The sequence below is a fragment of the Plectropomus leopardus genome, chromosome 19, assembly GCF_026936395.1.
Source record: "Plectropomus leopardus strain MGB_pleo_1.0 chromosome 19, ASM2693639v1, whole genome shotgun sequence".
NCBI classification, from domain to species: domain Eukaryota; kingdom Metazoa; phylum Chordata; class Actinopteri; order Perciformes; family Serranidae; genus Plectropomus; species Plectropomus leopardus.
The window spans coordinates 3,497,361-3,517,825 of record NC_142194.1 but is presented as its reverse complement, the minus strand read 5'-3'; the positions used below and the strand labels follow the sequence as shown (position 1 = coordinate 3,517,825).

General features: G+C 36.6%; 2 protein-coding genes across 26 annotated transcripts in view; both read left to right on the top strand.

The window, feature by feature from the left end:
• mapta (microtubule-associated protein tau a) overlaps window positions 1–20,465 on the top strand; it is a 74,012-nt gene that overhangs the window by 11,854 nt on the left and 41,693 nt on the right. For 4 of the 25 annotated variants that reach the window (XM_088070147.1, XM_088070144.1, XM_088070133.1 and 1 more), the window contains exons 2-12: window positions 1,456–1,621; window positions 6,221–6,292; window positions 6,904–6,996; window positions 8,260–8,283; window positions 11,722–11,756; window positions 13,538–13,678; window positions 14,769–14,832; window positions 14,951–14,989; window positions 15,212–15,453; window positions 17,181–17,273; window positions 18,633–18,725. In XM_088070147.1, coding sequence (XP_087926273.1) covers window positions 1,474–1,621; window positions 6,221–6,292; window positions 6,904–6,996; window positions 8,260–8,283; window positions 11,722–11,756; window positions 13,538–13,678; window positions 14,769–14,832; window positions 14,951–14,989; window positions 15,212–15,453; window positions 17,181–17,273; window positions 18,633–18,725 — 1,044 coding nt within the window. In that variant the 5' untranslated portion in view covers window positions 1,456–1,473. Of the gene's footprint in view, window positions 1–1,455; window positions 1,622–4,144; window positions 4,304–6,220; window positions 6,293–6,903; window positions 6,997–8,259; window positions 8,284–11,721; window positions 11,757–13,537; window positions 13,679–14,768; window positions 14,833–14,950; window positions 14,990–15,211; window positions 15,454–17,180; window positions 17,274–18,632; window positions 18,726–18,974; window positions 19,068–20,465 lie in introns of all 25 variants that reach the window. The other 21 variants (XM_042507353.2, XM_042507358.2, XM_088070134.1 and 18 more) reach the window with 20 other exon arrangements.
• Window positions 8,296–11,706, top strand: LOC148186278 (uncharacterized). The gene has a single exon (XM_088070159.1). It carries the CDS (start codon window positions 10,731–10,733, stop codon window positions 11,679–11,681), a length of 951 nt encoding a protein of 316 aa, XP_087926285.1. The 5' UTR covers window positions 8,296–10,730; the 3' UTR covers window positions 11,682–11,706.

Genomic DNA, 20,465 nt, shown 5'->3' with positions numbered 1-20,465 from the left:
CATAAGCTCTCTCCACTCTGTGTGTGTGTTTGTGTGTGTGTTTGTGTGTGTGTGTGTGTGTGTGTGTGTGTGTGTGTGTGTGTGTGTGTGTGTGTGTGTGTGTGTGTGTGTGTGTGTGTGTGTGTGTGTGTGTGTGACGGCAGTGAAAAAAATCACTATAATTCAAAGTGAAAACTGCTGATGTAACCAGCGGCTTGTGTTTAATCTGTCATGTAATCCTCTTTTTATGAGATTTGACGCAATTCACATCTCGCCGATTGAAGGAGCACGTCGGGACTGTGATGTTTACTTCCTGTTGTACAGTACGCAGTATTTACAGCAGAATGTAACTAAGTACATTTACTCAAGTACTGTACTTAACAAATTCTAGGTACTTGCACTTTACTTCAACTTGTTTTTTCATGCTACTTTGTACTTGTACTCCACTACATTTATATAATTGTTGTTTTTTAAAGAAATTTAAGTACCCAACAGTTTTTACACGTAAATCTGAAACAGCTTGTTGACTGACAGAAAATTAATTGAAACTATTTTGATCACTGAAGTTATTTTCTATGAAAAAACGTTTCATGGTTCCAGCTCCTTAAATGTGTGAATTTGCTGCTTTTCCTTTAAATAATGTTAATAATGTTGATTTATTATTAGTGAATAGGTGTTACGGCGGGCTCTGGGTCATTGTGACAAACATTTCTCACTATTTTTACAAACTAAAAAATTGGTTAATTAATGAAAATAATCAGCAGATTAATCCATAATAAGGCTGCGATGGTATGAGATTTTTATGCTACAATAACTGTTATAGAGTTTACCACAAATTATTATCAATTAAAGTGACGACAAAGAGTTGCCAAACAACCTCAAAGAGATACACAGTTACAAAAAAAAAACTTAAATTACCACAAAAACAAACAAAAAAAGAATAATTTTCCTCAAAGAGGCACAAAACGAACAGCAAGGAAACCACCACAGTCTGTGTGTCTTGCTCCTGTGTAGCAGAGGTGGCGGGGCCCCTGCACGTCTTTGCCCAGGGGCCCATTGTCTCATAATCAGCCCACGCCACCATTCAGCATCTCAGTGACAATGCTAATGCTGAAACATGGCGCTACATGACACCCTCTTGTTCAGAGGAGGTTGTTTAGGAAGTCCAGCTAATGACAGCGAGGACGGCGTGCACATGGGCAGCAGGGACTATTTTTATCAGTCAGGCTGTAACATGAGGCGCCGACCCCACGTCAGGACGTATAAATAACTGCTTTTCACTGACTCAGTGTCTGTTTACATCTGGTGGTGACGGACTGCACGCCGGAAGACAAAGTGTCCACAAAGTGCGCCATCATTATACTTAATCCCTAAAACCAGGTGTTCGTCCTGTCAGCTGCTTCGAGTGCAACGTGTGTCGCTTGTTATCTGTTACGTGACGCGTCCCGGACTAACTGATTTATTGCTCTTGTGCAGCCTGACCTGCGACTGGCAATGGACTACGTGAACAACACCTCCAACAGCTACACCTCCGGAGACACCATGAGCTCCTCCTTAGCCAACATGACCATCAACGACCAGCACCACCAGGAGAACGGCGTCCAGATGGGACACAGAAGCCCCGGAGACGCCAAAATGAAAGGTCAGACATCAGCCGAGTCCAGTTTTATTAATATAACCCACAATCACAAGACTGCTGGCACCGTCTGACCTTACTGTCTCGATTCAGACAAGAAAAAAAACCCAGAAATCGGAAACAGGGAAAAAATGGAAGAAACTTCGAAGACAGAAAAGAATAAACAAACAAACAAAAAAAATAGACATATTAGTACGAACAACAAAGAGATGCCTCTGCGATGATCCCTCAGGATCACATTTCATGCTTTTCATTCTTCATTTTTTGATCATTTTGAATGTGTTCATGCATATATCGTACATTTTGGCAAGATTAAGTATTGTAGTTTAATCTTTGAATTTGCAGTTCAGCTCCTACAATAAGTCTAAAATACACCGTGGAATCTAAATAGTTACATTCAGACTGTTACGTGCAAAAAAAAAATTAAAATCTCCACTGAAACCCATTAAAAAACTGACATTTTTGATCCCATTTTTTCATCTAAAAACACAGTGTCATCATGACAAAAAAGGCATTTAAAGGGTTAAAACTTTTTGATATTTATGATTAGGATTGATATTGGTTAAAATGTTAACTCAAGCTTGATTTTAATTTTAATTTGGTCTAAATAATCAACCTAAAATCACTTGCAGGTGTTTGATTGGCTGACGTTGCTTCTCGCTGAATGATGTCACTTTTTAATGTATTTTTATTGCAAAAGCCCCCAAAATGCGCTCACCCACATTTAGATTGATTAGCAGCTGATTATTTACGGTTATTTACGGTTATTTCGCTCAGTGTTGTTGTCTGTGACGTAATCCTGATGACATCATTCACGTTATCTTCTTATCATTACGTCATGACTCCAGTATTCGGATAAAAGCGCAACTTTTCTGTCTTTCAGCCGTTAAAAATAAACACAAAACTCATTTCTCCTGAGTGATATTTTTAGTTTCCAATCAGCAAACCTGAGTCCAGTTTCCAAGGTTACAACAAATTAACTGACGGATGATGACAATTATCTCTGCAGCATAAATGAGTCTGAAAAAAAACAGCTTTACAAAGATAAAAATAGCTTTAATACAGATTTTGAATGTGCAGCAACAACATAAATGCACCTGATGTCTGAGATCAATAATATATTTATATGCTTAAATTTAAAGAGAAGTTATGAACGGACATGAAGCACCTATGAAAACAAACGTGTGCTTAATATTTACCAAATGTTTTATTATTTGACTTTATCCACTCAGTCATTATATCCACATTACTGATGATTATTTATTAAAAAATTCATTGTGTAAATATTTTATGAAAGCACCAACCATCATCCTGCAGTGTCATCTTGATTTTGAGATATTTTGTCAAAAATATTGTGATATTTGATTTTCTCCATATTGCCCAGCCCTAACTAAACAGTGATATTATACCAACATAACCTTCAGTAGCTGCAAAAATTATTTGTGTTTGTTGAAAATCGAAAAACATTTTCAAATAGATGTTCATCACAATATAAAAAAAATATAAAATTACATTAAAAAAAACAATATTTCTTTTGTGTGAAACAAAATCTATAAAAATCATTAATTGTATTAAATATTATATATTAAATATATATATTATATATGTAATATATTATTTTAAAAAACTGTAGAATGATAACATTACATTCTGTAAAGGATAATTTTATTATAAATTAAATGAATATTGATATATATTATTTAATGGTAATATTTTATTTTAACACCCTCACTATCCTCCTATATTTAAAAATGATATAAGCAATTAATAAATGATTCAAACTGACCATAATGTCTTTGTAAGCAGATATATGGTCTTTTAAATGTTAATTATAATGATAGAGTTGCTATTGTGTAAAATATGCTTTTCAAAGAGGTGTAATAAATGACACTTTTCATTAGTAAACAAATAAAAACATCTTTAAATATGATTTTAGTGACATTATAGTGTGTTTTAAACCATTTATGTAATATTTATTAACTGCTTATAGATGCAATTTAAATATTTCTAGTCATGTGACCCTGCTGATAAACTTTTCGGCTCCGTTACTGAGGCTTAATGTTAGCACTTTAATCCCAGAAGCATATTCTTAAATTCATCTCTAAGAGAAGATGAAGAAGATTCATATAAACATGTACAGTTTCCTAAAAGTCTCTGTGGTCTGTGCAGAATCGAAGGCCGAGCCGTTTCAGCCGAGCTTTGTTTTAATCCCGCTTTTACATAATGGACACAAGACATGCTTGACTGGCCCCGAGTGTCCGACTGCAGCTGCACTTCGCTCCGTAATCCAGCCGGCATCTGGGTCAGAACGAGCTCCTGTCTCCGTCCTGAGTCACTGTACGCCGATTCACATCGCAAACAATCAGGCTCTGCATCACGCACAGAAAAAAAGGGTTATTAATAAATGTCTCGTTTGTCAGAATGTCTCAAAATAAATGAATAAACAAAGAGCAGACAGATTGTTCTTGCTAATAATCAGTTTCAGTTTCTTCCCTCTCGTCCCTTCTTACCAACCGTATGGCTCGTTAGTGCGTAGCCTAGCGTTCCCCAGTTTGCAGCCCTCTCTAGTGCAGTCGTTCTCCCCGTTTCCACTCCTCATCATCTCGCGTGCAAACAGGAAGCAGCAGCACACACACTCAGGTCCGTCTGCAGAGGTTCGCAGCACTTTAATCAGCAGCGAAACTCACAGTGAGTATCTCCTGCATGTGATCGTACAAGACGTAGATGGAAAAGTGTTTGTAGAGTGAAGTTAGTTGTGTTGTTAGTTTAGAGGAAACGTAGAGTAGTGAATTGGGGTCATTGCGGTTTTAAAATGCAAAATTTCCTTTATAAACTCATAAGGATACTGTAAATCTTTAATTAATAACCCCGGCTATTATCTGAATCAGTCAAAATCGGGTTTTATTGCCAAGGACATTTACATATACAAGGAATTTGACTTTGGTTTTGGTGCAAGACAATAAACATAAAGGAAGAATAAAACAATACATTTTAATAGAATAAGACATAAAATAAAAACATAGAAGCAATACAAAAATTTCAGATTTGCCTAAATAACTGAACTCAGCAGGCTTATATTTTGGAGAGGCGTCTATATGAGACGGGCTTTTAATTCCTTTCACACAATTATATATTCAAACTTTTGAAACCTGGGCAAAAATGGCTTTATTTTATTCAAAAATCAAAGAAGAAATAACCAAGAAATTAGCAAGAAATCTCTGAAAAGTACAACAAAATTACCTGAAAATATGCCAAAAATACAAACAAAAACAAAAAAATACAAAGAAAGAAATAACCTGAAAAAATGCTTAAAAATGTATTTTAAAAAATTCTGTTTAAATTTAATACATAATTATGAATATAATAATGATAATAATAATAATAATAATAATAATAATAATAATAATAATAATGATAATAATAATAAATGTTATTTATACGGCACTTTTCATACTAGGAATGCAGCTCAAAGTGCTTCACAATAAGCTGATTTAGCTTCTCTATCATAAATATTGTTAACATCAGGATTTTAAACATTGTAATATGGTGTAATAGCTTAAATATTGTGGTGTTTTTGCTTTAACTTTGACATTTTTATGAGGTTATGTGTCTGTTCTGAGTTTCTGAGGGTCTAAATGTGTTTCTCAGAGTTTCCTGTTTATTATCTAAAAACTTTTTTTTTCAGAAAATAATGTCACATTATTTAAAATGACTGTTTTAGGTAAGAAAAATGATGTCATAATTAAATTTAAGACCTGTTTTTATATGTTTTAATGGATTTTTCTGGTCTCTAAAACATTTTAACCATTTTAATTCTGTTTCACAGCTCACGTGAACTTTACTTGTGGTTGATTTAACAAGTTTTTAACAATAATGACGGCTGAAAAATAACACTGAAAAAAGAGAATTGTTAACCAACTTAAAATAACTGCTTCAATATCAAGTGATTATTCAAAATATGACAAACTCCTTCTCATTGCTGTATTTTAAAGCAGTGGATATGTGACAAACCTCCGTCAGTTACGCAGTGGCACCGCAAACGTACCCTGTGTCACACCCTTAGAAAGACCAACGGCACGAGTGGAGGGGGATGATGGTCTATTTTAAAGGACTTGGTCTCCTTTTTAATGTATCTGCCTTTTTCAGTATAGATGGTAGATTTTTTTATTGTTGTTATTCATTTATTTTTATTTATTTATTTTTTAATTTTATTTTTTATTTATTTATTTTTTTCTTGATTTTTCCTTTATTATTCATTAATTCATTAATATATTTATTTATCTATGTACTTATTCATGTATTTATTCTTTTGCCCTATCTATTTTTTCATTATTATTATTATTATTATTAAGTAATTTTGTCTTTTAAATCTGAGATGTTTCTGAGAATGTGGAGAGCACTCTGCTGTTTAGTTATAGTCAATAAAAAATCTTAAAAAAAAACCCCAATTGATTAAGTCCAATTAACAAACTGCTTAAAAGTCGAGTTGAAGAAACTTAATTAGTTTAAGTGTAACCGACTGAAGTGATTGTTTTAAGCTGGTTAGCAGTTCTCTTTTTTTCAGCGTAGCTCCGGCTTGACCTCCGGTTTACCTTTAATTCACAGAGGATGAAGCGGCGCCCAGTGAAAACGAGGTGAAAGCTGCGTCTGACCTCAGTGACGAGGCGGTGAAAGCCGGTACGCCCGCCCGCGCTCCTCGTGTCATGACGGCTTTATTAACCTGACCCTCATTTGGCATGTTTCAGTTTGTGTTTAGTTTCATTTCTCCTCTTTTATCAATAACTTTACTTTAGTTTCAGAGATAAAATCGAAGAAATGTGCTTCTTACTTTGTTGATTTTCTTCTGACTCACAGTTTTTATGATTTCCAGCTCGCTTTGGTTTGAATTTGTTTGCTAATGAATGCTTCGAACCTGCTTTTTTGATATTTATAGCCAACTGGTGCATGTGTTTTTGCAAACAGAGAGAGTTTTTTTACACAGTGAACAATCAGCAGCTCACCGGCTGCAGATCGCTGACCGGCATGGAGAGCGGTGGCTCTGTGTGCCTGCAGGACTCGGTCTGGGTCGAGTCACGCTTTGATCACACAGACTGAGAGTGACAGCGAGGTGGAGAGGAGGGTCATCAGGTCGAAAACTGCTCCTTGATCTATTAAAAAACATGAGAAATACCACAACACGACGTCAGGAGGCAGATTTAGCTTCGGTAAACCTGAGGACGGTCTGTCAGATTAGGGTGAGATTTAATCTGTTCTTCTGACTGACTGACTGACGTCCGTTTATCCTGCAGCAGAGGCGCCCGCGGAGGAAGGCGCTGTCGGAGCCGAAGCGCCCGAGCTCCCCAAAAAAGAGAGCGCCTCATGTGAAGACGAGGGGCAGCTCGGTACGCCTTTCGGTCTTTGAGCTCCCGCCTCTTTTCAAGCTGCTTCTGCTTTCAGTTTTTTTTCTGGTTTGGGAAATATATTTGGTTTTTTTCGCTGCTGAGAAGATTGATGCCACATTTGATGTCTGTGTAATAAATATGAGGCTTCAGTCAGCAGCTGGTTAGCTTAGCTTAGCATAAAGGCTGGAAACAGAGGGAAACAGCTCGCCTGGAGAAACTTAAATCTCTCTGATTGACAGTTTTGCAACTACTGTTTATTTATTTAGTTATTCATTTAGTCGTTTTTTTTGTTTTAATTGACAAACCGAACATTTTTCCAAACTTTAGGTGAAAGGTACAGCACAGTCAAAAAGAAAAACAACAATATATCTGAAATATTCAAGAAAAAATGAAGTTTACAAAGTATATAATGACAAATAAACAGACGAGAAAATAAGTAGGTAAATAAATAAAAATCAGGAAATCAAGCAAAAAAAATATTGTTTTTATTTAGCAATAATCAGTTAATTGTGCAAATTTAACAAAAACAGCAGTTTTAACCAGAATGCTGTTTTCTTGTTTCCAGTTTGTTATAATAAACAAACCAGCTGATTTCAGCGTCATGTTGCACGCTCAGACGTCAGACTGGCATCGACCTTTTCATCTGACACGCTTCAGGAATAAGTGCTGGACTTCTTAAGTTTCTACTTAAACAGCTGCTGTTGTGTTTCTGCTGATTTTAAAAAATGAAGCTTACGATGTTTTTCTTTCAGCATCATTATTGGGAAAGTTTTTGGGGAGTTTATTCTCTGGCTTCTTTCTTTTTTTTTTCCCTGTGCATGCTCTGATGGTCGATCCTCTGCTGCTTTCATGATCATAAACAGACTCCAACATGTTCTGTTTTTAAATGAAAAAGATGGTTACATCCTGGCTATTTCAGAATGAAGGGAATGTGCCAGACCGCAGGCAGATTTAAGACTCCTGCGATCTGTTAAACAGATGCAGCGCTCCCGGTGGCGGGGAACGCCAGAATAATGTTAAAAACAGCTGAAGTACCACATGGAGCACCAGCTTAAGTGTGGTACGGCTGCACCGCGTCACAGAAAACAGTGGTCGTTTGCATATTAATCTGCTTTTGAGTGATTTATTTAACAGTTATTTGCTTTGGGCTTCCTGCTGTTTGTGGGCTCTGTATTGATTTCTCTGCAGTGAGTGAATTAATCGCTCATGAATGACAGAAACTCATTACTAATGTCTTTTTCCATTTGCCTCATCATGTTTCAGCAGCAGGAGGAGCAGCTTCAACAGGTAGGCCGTTTCCTCTTTTATCGATCGCACTTAGACTGCATTTATTTACTGCAGCAGATATAGATATGAATACAGTTCGAGCTGCAGGTGGACGAAACGATCTGCTCTGCAATCTGTTCTCATAGTGTGTGTGATACCTGAATAATTCTGCATTTTTGCAGGGTTTAGTTATAAAGCATAAATAAATCCAACCACCTTTGAAACCTTAGCAAATTTTAAAAAAGATGACAAGAGGCCAGTGGGCTACTGAACAAGAAATGGCCCAAAAATTAGCAAGAAATTTGTAAAAACCAAAAAGATAAAATGAAATAAAAATTGAATTATGGGGCGTCAGGTGGCTCAGTGGATAAAGCAGGCGCCCGATATATGAGGGCAGTGTCATTGCTGCAGCGGCCGTTGGTTTAATTCCAGCTTGCAGCCCTTTGCTGCATGTCATCCTCTCTCTCTCCCCCTTTCATGCCGGCAATCTCCTGTCCTAAAAATTAAAAAAAAAAAATGTAAAAAATTAAATAAAAAAATTAAATTAAAACACAAGAAAAATACCAGAAAAATAAGTTTAAAAAAATAAGCAAAACAAACAAAAAACAAAAAACATGAAAATGGCCTTAATAAGTGAAGAAAAATGAAAGTAATTATTCATTTCATGTATTGAATCCCTTTTATTGGAAACAGATTTAAATATAAAATGACATTTTTACTTTTTTTGGATAACTTTCTAATAACCTCTTTTTTAAAACTTATTTTTAGGTAACTTTCTTTTCACCTTTTATGAATTTCTTGCAATTTGTGGGACGTTTCTTGCCAAGTTGGTTACTGCCTTTTTTTCCCCCCACGGTTAAAGGAAAAAGCAAAAAGAAGCATTAAACCAGTTTGCTGAGGTGTCAAAAGGTCAAATAGGTCATGAAAGGCATCTGAACACAGCACAGGCAAACTGACAATCCAGGTTTCAAAAAAGGCGTTTGCAGTTAAAGCATTTATTAATGAACACCCACAAAATTATCATTTTCATATCAGCTACTCATCCCGAATTATGCTGAATTCTTGAAAAAAACTCTGTTTTTCTCGTATGCCTCTATGGTGAACGAAGAATCCAAAAACTGAGAAAATCGTTTGTGAATTGAAGTAAATGGTTTCCATGTTTAAACTGAGCTTAAAGTAAAATTTATCTATTTTCTCCAAAGCCAGACTTCAGTTTTTTATGGTATCATGTGATTCTAGTGAAGCCAAACTAACAATTTAAAACACAAAACTCACACAATAACACAAACTTACTGATGGATCGAGGATTTCGTTATAACACAAATAAATTCAACTATTTAAACCTTTGAAACCTAAGCAGATTGGTTTGATTTCTTAAAAAAAAATGGGAAAAAGGCAATGATCAACTGACCAAACCACAGCTGTAAAAATAATTAAATAAATAAATAGAAGAAAAATACCTGAAAATAAGCAAAAATAAAAAAAATAACCTTAAAGAAATTCTGAAAAATACAAATAATTAAGTATGTCTGTGATCTCTTCAGAGCCAGGCTCCATTGATTATTGTGGTTTGATTGGTTATTGTGTGATTTTAGGAAATCCAAACTTATGTTTTAAAACACTGAAGTCACACAAAAACACAAACTAACTGATGGAGGCAGCAGTAGACCGGCAGCTTCCACGTTCAGAGAGGTAGAATTACTGTTTGGCTTTGAAGAGAGCAAAGATGAATTTAGCTTTTAGTTCAGGTCTCTGGAAACTGTGACGTAAATGTAGGGTTGAGGAAATGTTTTTATTAATTGGCAAATTTAATTATCCTTTTTATGTTTTTTTTAAACTCTTGTTTAAAAATGCATTGCTAAATGAATGCAGAAATTTATTGCGTATTATTTTTATTTTACACTGTGTAAGTTAATAGTTGTTGTGGTGTCACACTGCAGACTCCAGACAGTTTTATAGCTGCACAAAGCAAAAGTTCAGAGGTGCAGTTTTTTGGGGGGATGCACTATTTTACAGTCACAAAGGAGTTTAAAAACGCGTTATTTCTTATTTTAATCACTTTTTTTACGATATAAATGTATTTTTTGTGGTCTGTTCATCGTGTTCACTGGAATGCATCATCTGTCGTCTGTCACCCCAGTGTGATGCATTACTGTCCATTTCCATCTCATTTTACGTTCATGAAGCACCACTGATCACGTCTTGCATCGTCACCTTTTATAGCTCTCTCTGTGTGTTCCTGGTTTATTAAAACTATCTTTTGATTTTCCTCATGGGTTTCTTTTTCACTTCTCTGATTATTATTTTCTTGTTTCAATGGGGAGATGGAAAACAAGTGCTGTGAATGTCACCATTAATCTGCTTTCCAAACACAATTAGCAAAGCCTGGTACTGGAGTCTGCGGCGAGTTTGCGTTTTCGGGGTCAAATCCTGCTGTAGACGGAGCTGCTGGGGAGGGCGCTGACTTCATGGGAGCTTCCTGCCCCGTGGACCCAGGAAATGAGGCGGCGGAGGAGTGTGGGAAGAGTCTAAGTGGCTCTTTATGGGCCTCTGAAGACCTCGAGATAAGACGAGATGCACCGGCCGGCGGGAGGAGCCCTGAGCGGAGCGGAGCTGTGGACTCTCAGAGGGCGATCAGCCTGGACGCCTCAGAGTGCCTGACGGAAATGAGCAATCTGTCCGGGATGTCTTTAGTCCGAAGCGCCGCTTTGGAAGATCTGACATCCATCGGAGACAGGAGCTTCAGCCAGGGAGAGGAGATTTACTCCGAACAAGATGGAGAGTCCAAAAACGTCCCTGAAACACAAAACGCCCAAAATCTGTCTCATTCAGAAGATCCTCACAACATTTCCGAGAACATTTTAACCGAAATGCCAGCCGACCCAACGGCTGAAAACAGCAGCAGTGACTCATCGTTACACAGGGCCGGCCATTCAAAGCCCGACATTAATAATGACTCAGACATGATTGTGGCTCAGACCACCCGTACCGCCGAGCTGCAGAAAACTCCCCCCCAGACCTCCGCAGCCAGAAAGTCTTTGGTGCCGGTGGCTGTTTTCAAAGGTCTGTTTGCTGTCATGTTCACCAGACTCCTCTTCAGTTTCTTCCACTTGTTTCTTTTACAAAGCAGCTTCTACTGTTTGTCATGCTGCACTCTCCCTCCGAGTTTTTTACTCTTATCGGACCCGAGGAGAAGCTTGTTGTCCTCCCTCCCCACTTTTTCTTTCATGTCTCCATCTCTGCTCACTCTGCTGGTTTATGCAGCCCCCCGAAAAAAGAAAAAAAATCCACCTTTTTGGTTTCCACGAGCACTTTGTGTCACGATGCATGCTGCATATCACCAACATTTGGTTTCATTTCTTTGCCATGTGAATGTGTTTAGGCACACACTCGGTAGTCCTGGAAATGAAAGTTATTAAAGCTAAAATCTCATCATCTGCTTCTCTCTTGTGTCTGTAGCTTCAGCAAAGATGGATAACGGCGCTGCAGATAAGGTATGTGACCGTGAACATTATGACCATTTCTTTTATTAAAGGCATAATTCTGGTTTATTACAATTTGGAGCATATTTTTTAAGGTTTGTCAGACTTTTCTATCAGTTATTGAACCATTGATCTGGAAATATGGGAAGCGAGAAATATTCAGTCAGAGGTTGTAAATAAATCTCCAGGTTGAACAGAAGTAGTTGGAAGGGAAAATTAAGGCAGGCTTGCTGTGGTTTTGTGCACACACACATTTATTTGTGCAATGAAAGATGAATGTGCTTTTAAATCTTTAAAAATTTACCTCCACCAAAAGTGGTTTAGATAATCTGGTCAAAAAAGTTTTATAATCCACAAAACACTGCTGCAGGTACACAGGGAAAAGGTGTTGCACTCATAATTGAAGCAAATGATGACCAGGGTCCAAACATTAACAAAAAAACATAATAAAACCACAAAATGTCTCCAAAGTGATCCTGAAGCCCCGACGTGCCAAGTTGTTTTGAAAAACGTCACTGGCGTCATGTTTTTAGCCTTGTTGCAGCCTGTAGCGTGCAGTGTGGGAGCCACGTTTACATATGCATGAGACCAACAAGAGCTCGCAGTATCTGCACGCCGGTGTTGACATGCTAACTGCTGATACTGCGAGCTCTCGACGGTCTCGTGTGCACATGCATATGTGAACGTGGCTCCCACACTGCGAGCTACAGGCTGCAACAAGGCTAAAAACATGATGCCAGTGTCAGTTTTCAAAACAACTTGGCACGTTGGGGCTTCAGGACACTTGGATTACTTTGGACGAAAATACAGGCCTTGTGTTAGAACAAACATGTTTATAAGGACGTTCCAGTTTTCGTTTATGCATGCGCATTGCTTTAAACGCAAGAAAAGTTTAAGCCGGTTTAAATGCAGATATCGGATTTGAGTCACTTTGAGTAAGCAAGCGGTTAAAAAAATCTGATTTAGGCAACAAATCAGAATTGGGCATCAAGACATCAAGACTTGTGTAATTCCAGCCTGAGAGTCCTTCTTAATGCGACTGCTGTTATCAGCGGCGCAAAATCTTCAGAGAGGAGGTTAGGGCGTAGATGTATAAGAGAACTGGATACAGTATTGTAGGTGCAGCCTTGGTCATTCCTTTGAAAGTTTGACTTTCAAGTATAAAATTAGCTGCATCATCTGCATCCGAGCACTAGCACTAGCATTGTCTGTAATCCCGCCTCCTAACTGCTCGATTTTGGGCGTTCTTACAAGATGAGCAGTTGTAGAAAAATAACTCTGTTTTTTTTACAACTGTCTCTCAGTAAATGACACTGTGAGAGTTTTGAGAGTTAAAAAGAGCAGTAAATCTGTGGACCAGAAAACCAAAACAATGAGCCAAAAGATACTAAAATGCTCTGTAGAGCTGAAAATTGTGGTTTTTGTTCATACACTAAACCAAAGTGCGGCCACAGCAGATTAGTGAATGACTCTCTTTTGTAGCAGGGATTTAGATGGTTTGGGGCAATCAGATAAAAACATGCTGGTTTTTTTTTATCTGGTTATTTGTTGGACATTTGTTTCTGTGTTTTTTCCCCTCATTTTTGTGGCTTTTACAACTGATTGAAAAGATGACCGAAGCTTAAAAAATAACACCTAAGTTGTAGTAAACCAGATGAATCCTTTAACATTTGTGAACTTCATTCATTCTTTTCCATCATTTTTCATTTGTTCAGTCATTTCTTCTGTTTTCTGTTCGTTGTCATTAGAACTTTTGCTTTTATTATTCATTTTTTTTCCTCCTCATGAAAAAGACTCAAACTACCACCAAACCAACCTCTTCCCTTAAAAGACCGTCCGTAGTCACCAGGGGCAACAAAACACACGCCTCCTCCCGAAACGGCCCCAGCTCCATCCCCATTAAAGCCAGCAGCACAGGGCCCAGGCAGCCCGGAGTAAGTACAGCTCCTACAGCAGCCGACAGTCTCAACCCAGAGAAATGTTCGCATCATATGTTTCTGCAAACCAGGGAGATGTTCTGTACATTTATGATGTTGGCCAGGTTCAATACCACCTGGAAACACAGCAGTGTCTCTGTAAAAAACGCTATTCCTTCAGAAAAGGCAGCAATGTTTTTGTAAAGATGAGCCACTTTTCATCTCTCTATCCCACCAGGAATCACAGTTGTGCATTGGTTAAAAAACAATCGCTTTTCCCGGCACTAACCTGCTGGAAACGGAGACAACATACAAAACAACCGCTTTGTGAGACGGTCCAAGTAGGAAAGTGTCCATAAAAAAGAAAAAACCTTCCTTATCATCACATTATTCTGGCAGAAAATGCAGCAATGTGTCACCATCCCCCTCCCAACGACAAAATCAGCTCTCATACAACCTCACTGCACAACGTTTACATGATGCATATGAAAGGTGCAAATGAGGCGCATTTTAGTTTTGCAAAAACGTACAATGTTAACTTTTTCTTCTGGTTCCTGGGCTGAGAGTTTAGATCTGACCTGAGTTCAACCCTTTAAAACCTTAGCAATTTGACTTGATTTCTTTCAAATCATGGAGAGAGGGTAATAACCCAAAATTTTGCAGAAAAAAAATCCTAAAAAAAAAGTCTGATTTCCTGCAAGTTTCAATTAAATTTCTTGCCAAGTTCATTCCTTTTTTCCGTGTTTTGGAGAGAAAAAAAATCAACCAGTTTATTCAGGTTTAAAAGTCTTAATTGCTTGTCAAAGGAGTCTGAACGCAGCACAAAAACACTGATGTCTGTCCAGGTTTCAGAGGGTTAAAGACGACTGATGGGTGCTCAGTCTTCTTCTCTGAGAGGTCAAGGAAACACAAACGCATCCAAACCTGCATTCATTTTTTCAAAGCCTCGTCCATTCATCATTTGCACGACCAGATCAGAACAAGATTTGTGTGTAATTGTCTCCAGACATGTTTTGAATTCTTGCACTTGAATGAAAGCGAGTGACTGTGGTGAAAGCAGCGTCTCTGCTGAATACTAAAGGCCTTCTTGGTTTTCTTTGATTTTCAGAGTGCAGCTGCAAAGTCTCAAACCCCACCGGCCAAAACTTCTGCCAGAACTGCAGCTCAACCAGGTACAGAACAAAAAACTTATTTTCACTTCGTTTCAAAATTTTAATTTTTTCATTTATGTGACTTTATAAGGAGTAAGATTTGAGGATCACTTATGATGTGTCATTTTTTGTGATACAGCTAGTGCCAAGAAACCTCCCACTCCAAAAATTGAAAAAGGTAAAAAAAAATAAAAACAGCAAAGAAAAAAAAAAGCACAAATCATTAGAGATCACTTTAGGCCTCGCATGGGCACGACGCCACAGTCTGATCCGGTCCTGGATCAAACTTGGACAGCTTTTAGTCGGCAGAGCTCCTTGTGTGTTTTATTTTCAGCTTTTTTAATTTCATCCATGAGTCGACTCGTTGAAAATCTCTGACTTGACGTTTCTCTGATTGAAGATAAGAGTGGACAGAGCAGCCCCGGCACCCCGAAATCACCCGCTAGCCAAGCGAAGGCGGCGGCCGAGGCCAACAAGGTGAAAAAGGTCGCCGTGGTGCGTTCCACTCCGAAATCCCCGGGCTCGCTGAAGACCCGCTCGCCGGCCCCTCTGGCTGCTGCGGCGCCCATGCCGGACCTGAAGAACGTCAGGTCCAAGATCGGCTCCACAGACAACATCAAACACCAGCCTGGAGGTGGAAAGGTAACCCGACTCACCTGCTGACGCTGCATCTCACTGCGCGTGCAGTCCGAGCCTCTCCATATTAAATTTCTTTATATTATCTTATCTCGAGGTTTTCGATCAGCTTAGTGAAGGAAAAAAAAAGGTTAAAAACCAGAGATGTGAATCAGCCAATCAGCTCGTTTCTGCCTCCAGAGCTTCTGAGAAACTGAAACTCAAATCTGCCTTTTGATGTTTGCAGTGCTGTCTGATCAATACAGTTCAGTGTGCTTTAAATGTGTGTGTGTGTGTGTGTGTGTGTGTGTGTGTGTGTGAGGTCCGTTTTAGCATAAAAAGCTTTGCCAAGTCTTTGTTCTAATTCTGTGGAGCTGTGGTCACGTGTCCGATGTTTTCCTGCTGAAATTTAGATCATCTCGTGTTGAGATATTTATGGACCAAAGTCATATATGAGTTAAAGAGTTTTTAGCTTCCTGACGTCGAAATGACCAGAAAAGAGAAAGAAAACAAACACAAATGTTCATTACTGAATGCAATGATCCTTAATTTGGTCCTGAAGCACACAGTAGCTCCTGGAAATGTAATTAAGCCTGATTTTAAGTCTGAATTGTGCACTTAACTCGATTGACAATGTAATAAAACCCCCAAAATTTAATAACTTGGCCGTTATTGTAATATGACCTCCTTATCACAATAATGTAATACCTTAATACGTTACTGAGACTTTTTTTTCAGGTAGGTCTATTTTCCCCTAAAACTACTAATGTCCATAATGTAATACTATATGTAATACTATACAGATAGTTTTCTTTTTATCAAGAAAATTTTAGGGAACACTTTACAGAGCATATAAATGAAGAGGAAGACATTAAATCCAGTCATATTACATCATCAAAAAAAGAAATAATTTAAAGATTATTATTTTTATATAACCAGAATGAAAATTCACAGAAATGTCTTTTTTAGATTATCGGACAAAAGATTATTGACAGATTATTTTTGTATTTTCAGAAAAAAATCACATAATATAATCATTTACATTACTGGACACAATATTCACAGATGATTATTTTCTATTATAAAAAAACATCACTCAACATAATCATTTACATTATTGGACAAAAATATGTACAGGTAATTATTTTTTTATTATGTTTTAGATAATTATTTTATATTATCAGAAAAAAATGAAAATTTTGTTTTTTACATTATTACCAAAAACTCATTTTCAGATTTATTTTACAGAATTATTTATATATTATCAGAAAAAATGTCACAGAAAAATGTTTCACATTATCAGACAAAAAACATTTTATATAAATATTTATTTTTTTAATAAATTTATTTTCACATCATAATTAATAATAATAATTTATTATTATTATTATCTATTTTTTTATTACAGTATCAATTAGGACCTTTCATCACATCAGGTTATTGCATTTTTGAATTTTATTAGATTTTCAACTTAAGTTCACATTTTATCACATTTTCAGGCTTTATTACGTTTTTATTATATCATTACATTATTGGCCGCTTCAGGTCCTGAAGGAAATGAGAGAGCCGTGTTGTCGTGGCTCAGTGACCTCCCTCTCTTCTTCTCTGACGTGGTTTCACCTCGACCTGCATGTTACACAACTCGACACGAGTTCACAGCCGTCTCTGAGTCAGCAGCCTCTTTTTATCTCAGGACTCACAGCTCATGTCGTCTCCACTCAGAAATCTAAAAGCTGACGTTTTCACTCTTCCAGGTACAAATCCTTGATCAGAAGTTGGATTATAGTAATGTCCAGTCTAAGTGTGGCTCCAAAGACAATGTGAAACATGTACCCGGGGGCGGCAATGTGAGTAACTGAGGGATGAACTCAACACCCGACTCTTGAGTATCTCTGCAGTTATGATCATCAAAACCAACTTTTGGTAAAAACGAAAAAAGGAAGTGCTCTTTTTATTTGTGTTCTCTATTTTTTTTAAATACACGAGAGGAAGATGGACTTCTGAATGAAATCTGTGAAATGTCTGAAATATTTCATTTGAATTCAAGGTGTATTTAAAGCTGGGGTAGGCAGAAATCTGGCAGCCACGATCTGAAAATAAAACCAACCGGCATATTCATGTGCTTCATACAGTAAAACAGAGGGGTTTTTTTTAGACTTTTATTCGTTTATTAATTTGTAATTCTTTTTTAATTGGTTTATGCTGAAACAAAATACTCAACCAAATGAACATGGAAACTTTTCAATCTTGTAAAAAGGAAAAAAAAAATAAATTAAGAAATGAGACAAAAAGATATGTTAATAAATAAAAAGTAAAATAAAATTTAAAAAATAAATAGATGAGGGGAAAAGAAAAAGGTGGGAATATTAAATACTATAAAAAAGGTATATATATATACCTTTATATCATAAGACAAATACAAAGAAAAAAATAAAAATAAGCAAATAAATAAATAAGCATAATAGTAAACCATTCAGCATTTATTATTATTTAATTTGCCATTTTTTAAAAAACAATTTCTTATATTTGTTTTATTACTATCGTTCAAAACAAACAGGAGTCTTTAGACCACTTCAGTTTTAATATGCTTAAAATTTATTATTTTTTATTGTTATTTTTCTTTATTTTTATATTTAATTTTATTATTTTGAAGCCTAAATGAAACTGCCTACCCTAGATTTAACCAAGAGACCACTGTTCAATGCGCCAGAGTTGGCATCTGTAACATTTTATTAATTTTTAAAAAAATATATATATATATAATTAAAAGGGTCATATGGTTGTAATGAAAAAAAAAACATATAGAAAAATGTGCTCTGATTTTTTTTAAAATATAGCTTGTTGAACCTCATTAATATCGTAAAATAACCTTATAATTATTTTTATTTTATCAGAAAAATAATTTCACAGAAAATAATCATTTAAATTATTGGACATTTTTTTTTAATTTTTTCAAATAACTATTTTTTATCATCAAAAAGTTATAGAAGTTATTGAAGTTATTGAAGTATTAGAAAACCGCAGTATGATCTGCAGTGGTTGAATCAAACAGCTGGAGTGACACCTTTAATGAAATATGTCAGATTATGTCTTATTCTTCATCCCTTCAACATCCTGTTTTCTCCCTCTGGGGCTGATCCCCTCCTCCAGCCGCTCTTATTTTAATTTTCTGAATTATTTTATTTTTTTGTCTCACACTTTTGCAGGTCCAAATCCTCGATAAGAAGCTGGACTTGGCTAACGTTCAGTCTCGTTGCGGATCTAAAGACAACATAAAGCACACGCCCGGCGGAGGCAAGGTGGGAAATCTTTTTTACTTTTGAAACTTTAATTTTTAATTTTCTCTCTGGGCTCTTGTTCATGATACCTCTGATACAAGTAGCAGAAAATATTCACAATTTTTAAAAAAAATGGAGCATGTAATCCCTCTTTTATTCTATACTTCTACTTTCTTTATTTTGGTTTTTTCTTCTTAACAGAAGGCTTCGTGTCACTTCGGTAGTGTCACAGGGTAACAGTCTCCTCCCCTTACCTCTGCACATTTCCAGGTTAAAATCCTTGACCTGAAGGTGGATTATAGTAATGTCCAGTCTAAGTGCGGCTCCAAAGACAATATCAAACACGCACCCGGTGGCGGCAATGTGAGTAACTCAAGGGATGAACTCAAGTTTTGAGTATCTCTGCAGTTATGATCATCAAAACCAACCCTCAAATGAAAAGTAAACTCCTCCAGGTCCAAATACTTCAGAGGCTTTGGAAATCTGACACTTTGGCTGTGTGCTCGCTGTATGTCAACACTATCAAACCACATTTTTAGCCTTAACTGAAACATTTTTGGCAAATTGTACTTATGAGTGCACATACAACTATCACCTGATTACTTTAATACTCAAAACCTCAGAAATAATTATATTATAATAATTCTCAGGAAAGTTCTGCAGTTAACGTTTTGGTTTTTTTTTTATAAGCAAATTGAATGGCTTTATTCGTGATGGACATCAGAGACAATGACTGTGTGAGGACGTCTGAGTCACGCTGAATCTAAAAATATGTCCGTCACGTCTTTGTTCTGGATTGATTGAGTTCTGACTCAGAGTGGGTTTTTAGATTTTCGAAAATTGATGCCATTTTAAGTGTGCCAAGTTAGTTATCAGATGCTCCTGTTTGTATTGTACTTATGGAAACAAAAATGAAAAAAAAGAAAAAAATAGAGCTCTAAAATAAAATATAAAATATGAAAAAAATGATAAAATACAATAAATAAAAGTGTGCTCATGGAAAGAAATATTTCAAATTGTGCTGAATAAAATATATGAAATAGATATTTTTAAAAAATAAATGTTAAATAAAAAATATTTTAATATATCTGTATTGTTTTTTAAATTCAATACAAAAATATATAAATAAAAAAATAAATAAAATTTAAAAAAGTATACCAAGATTTGATTGAGCTGTGACTTGGGGAATTGGGGATTTATAGTCTCATTTTTGCATTGTACTCTGTAAATACACTGTAAATATACAGACACCTACCACTTGATTACTTTAATTTCAAAAAATGCAAAAACGACCTGATTCTCAGGCAAATTCTGCAGGAAAAATTAGTGTCTTTTTATGATTCCTAAGCTGATTTATGGATGTTTGTTCATGACACTGAAGAAAATAATATCCTGAAAACATGCAAGTCTCATTGGATTGAAAATGTCTTTTTACGACTGTGTGTTGAAATCTTTGACACTAATCTGGCCCTAACGGATTTAAAGTATCTGAGGACCACATACTGTCACAGCTTACAGTTTAAAAACCTCTGAAATACTTGACCTGAGGGTGGGGTGAAGACAGGTTCAAACATGAACCCAGAGGTGGTAAAGTGAGTGAGAATCCACATCAGGAGAGTTTCTCTGCAGCTCCCATCATCACATAAAGTCCCTCCCCGTCCTCCTCAGTCAGCCACGTCCCCTCCGGTCAGATCTCGCTCCTCCGAGCCTCTAACTCGTCCCTCCACGATCTAATTTCCTCTCCAGCACTGGTCCTCACCC

Bases quoted from the DNA above. Each gene is read 5' to 3' on its own strand.
- LOC148186278 (XM_088070159.1), top strand. From the start codon at position 10,731: ATGGGAGCTTCCTGCCCCGTGGACCCAGGAAATGAGGCGGCGGAGGAG.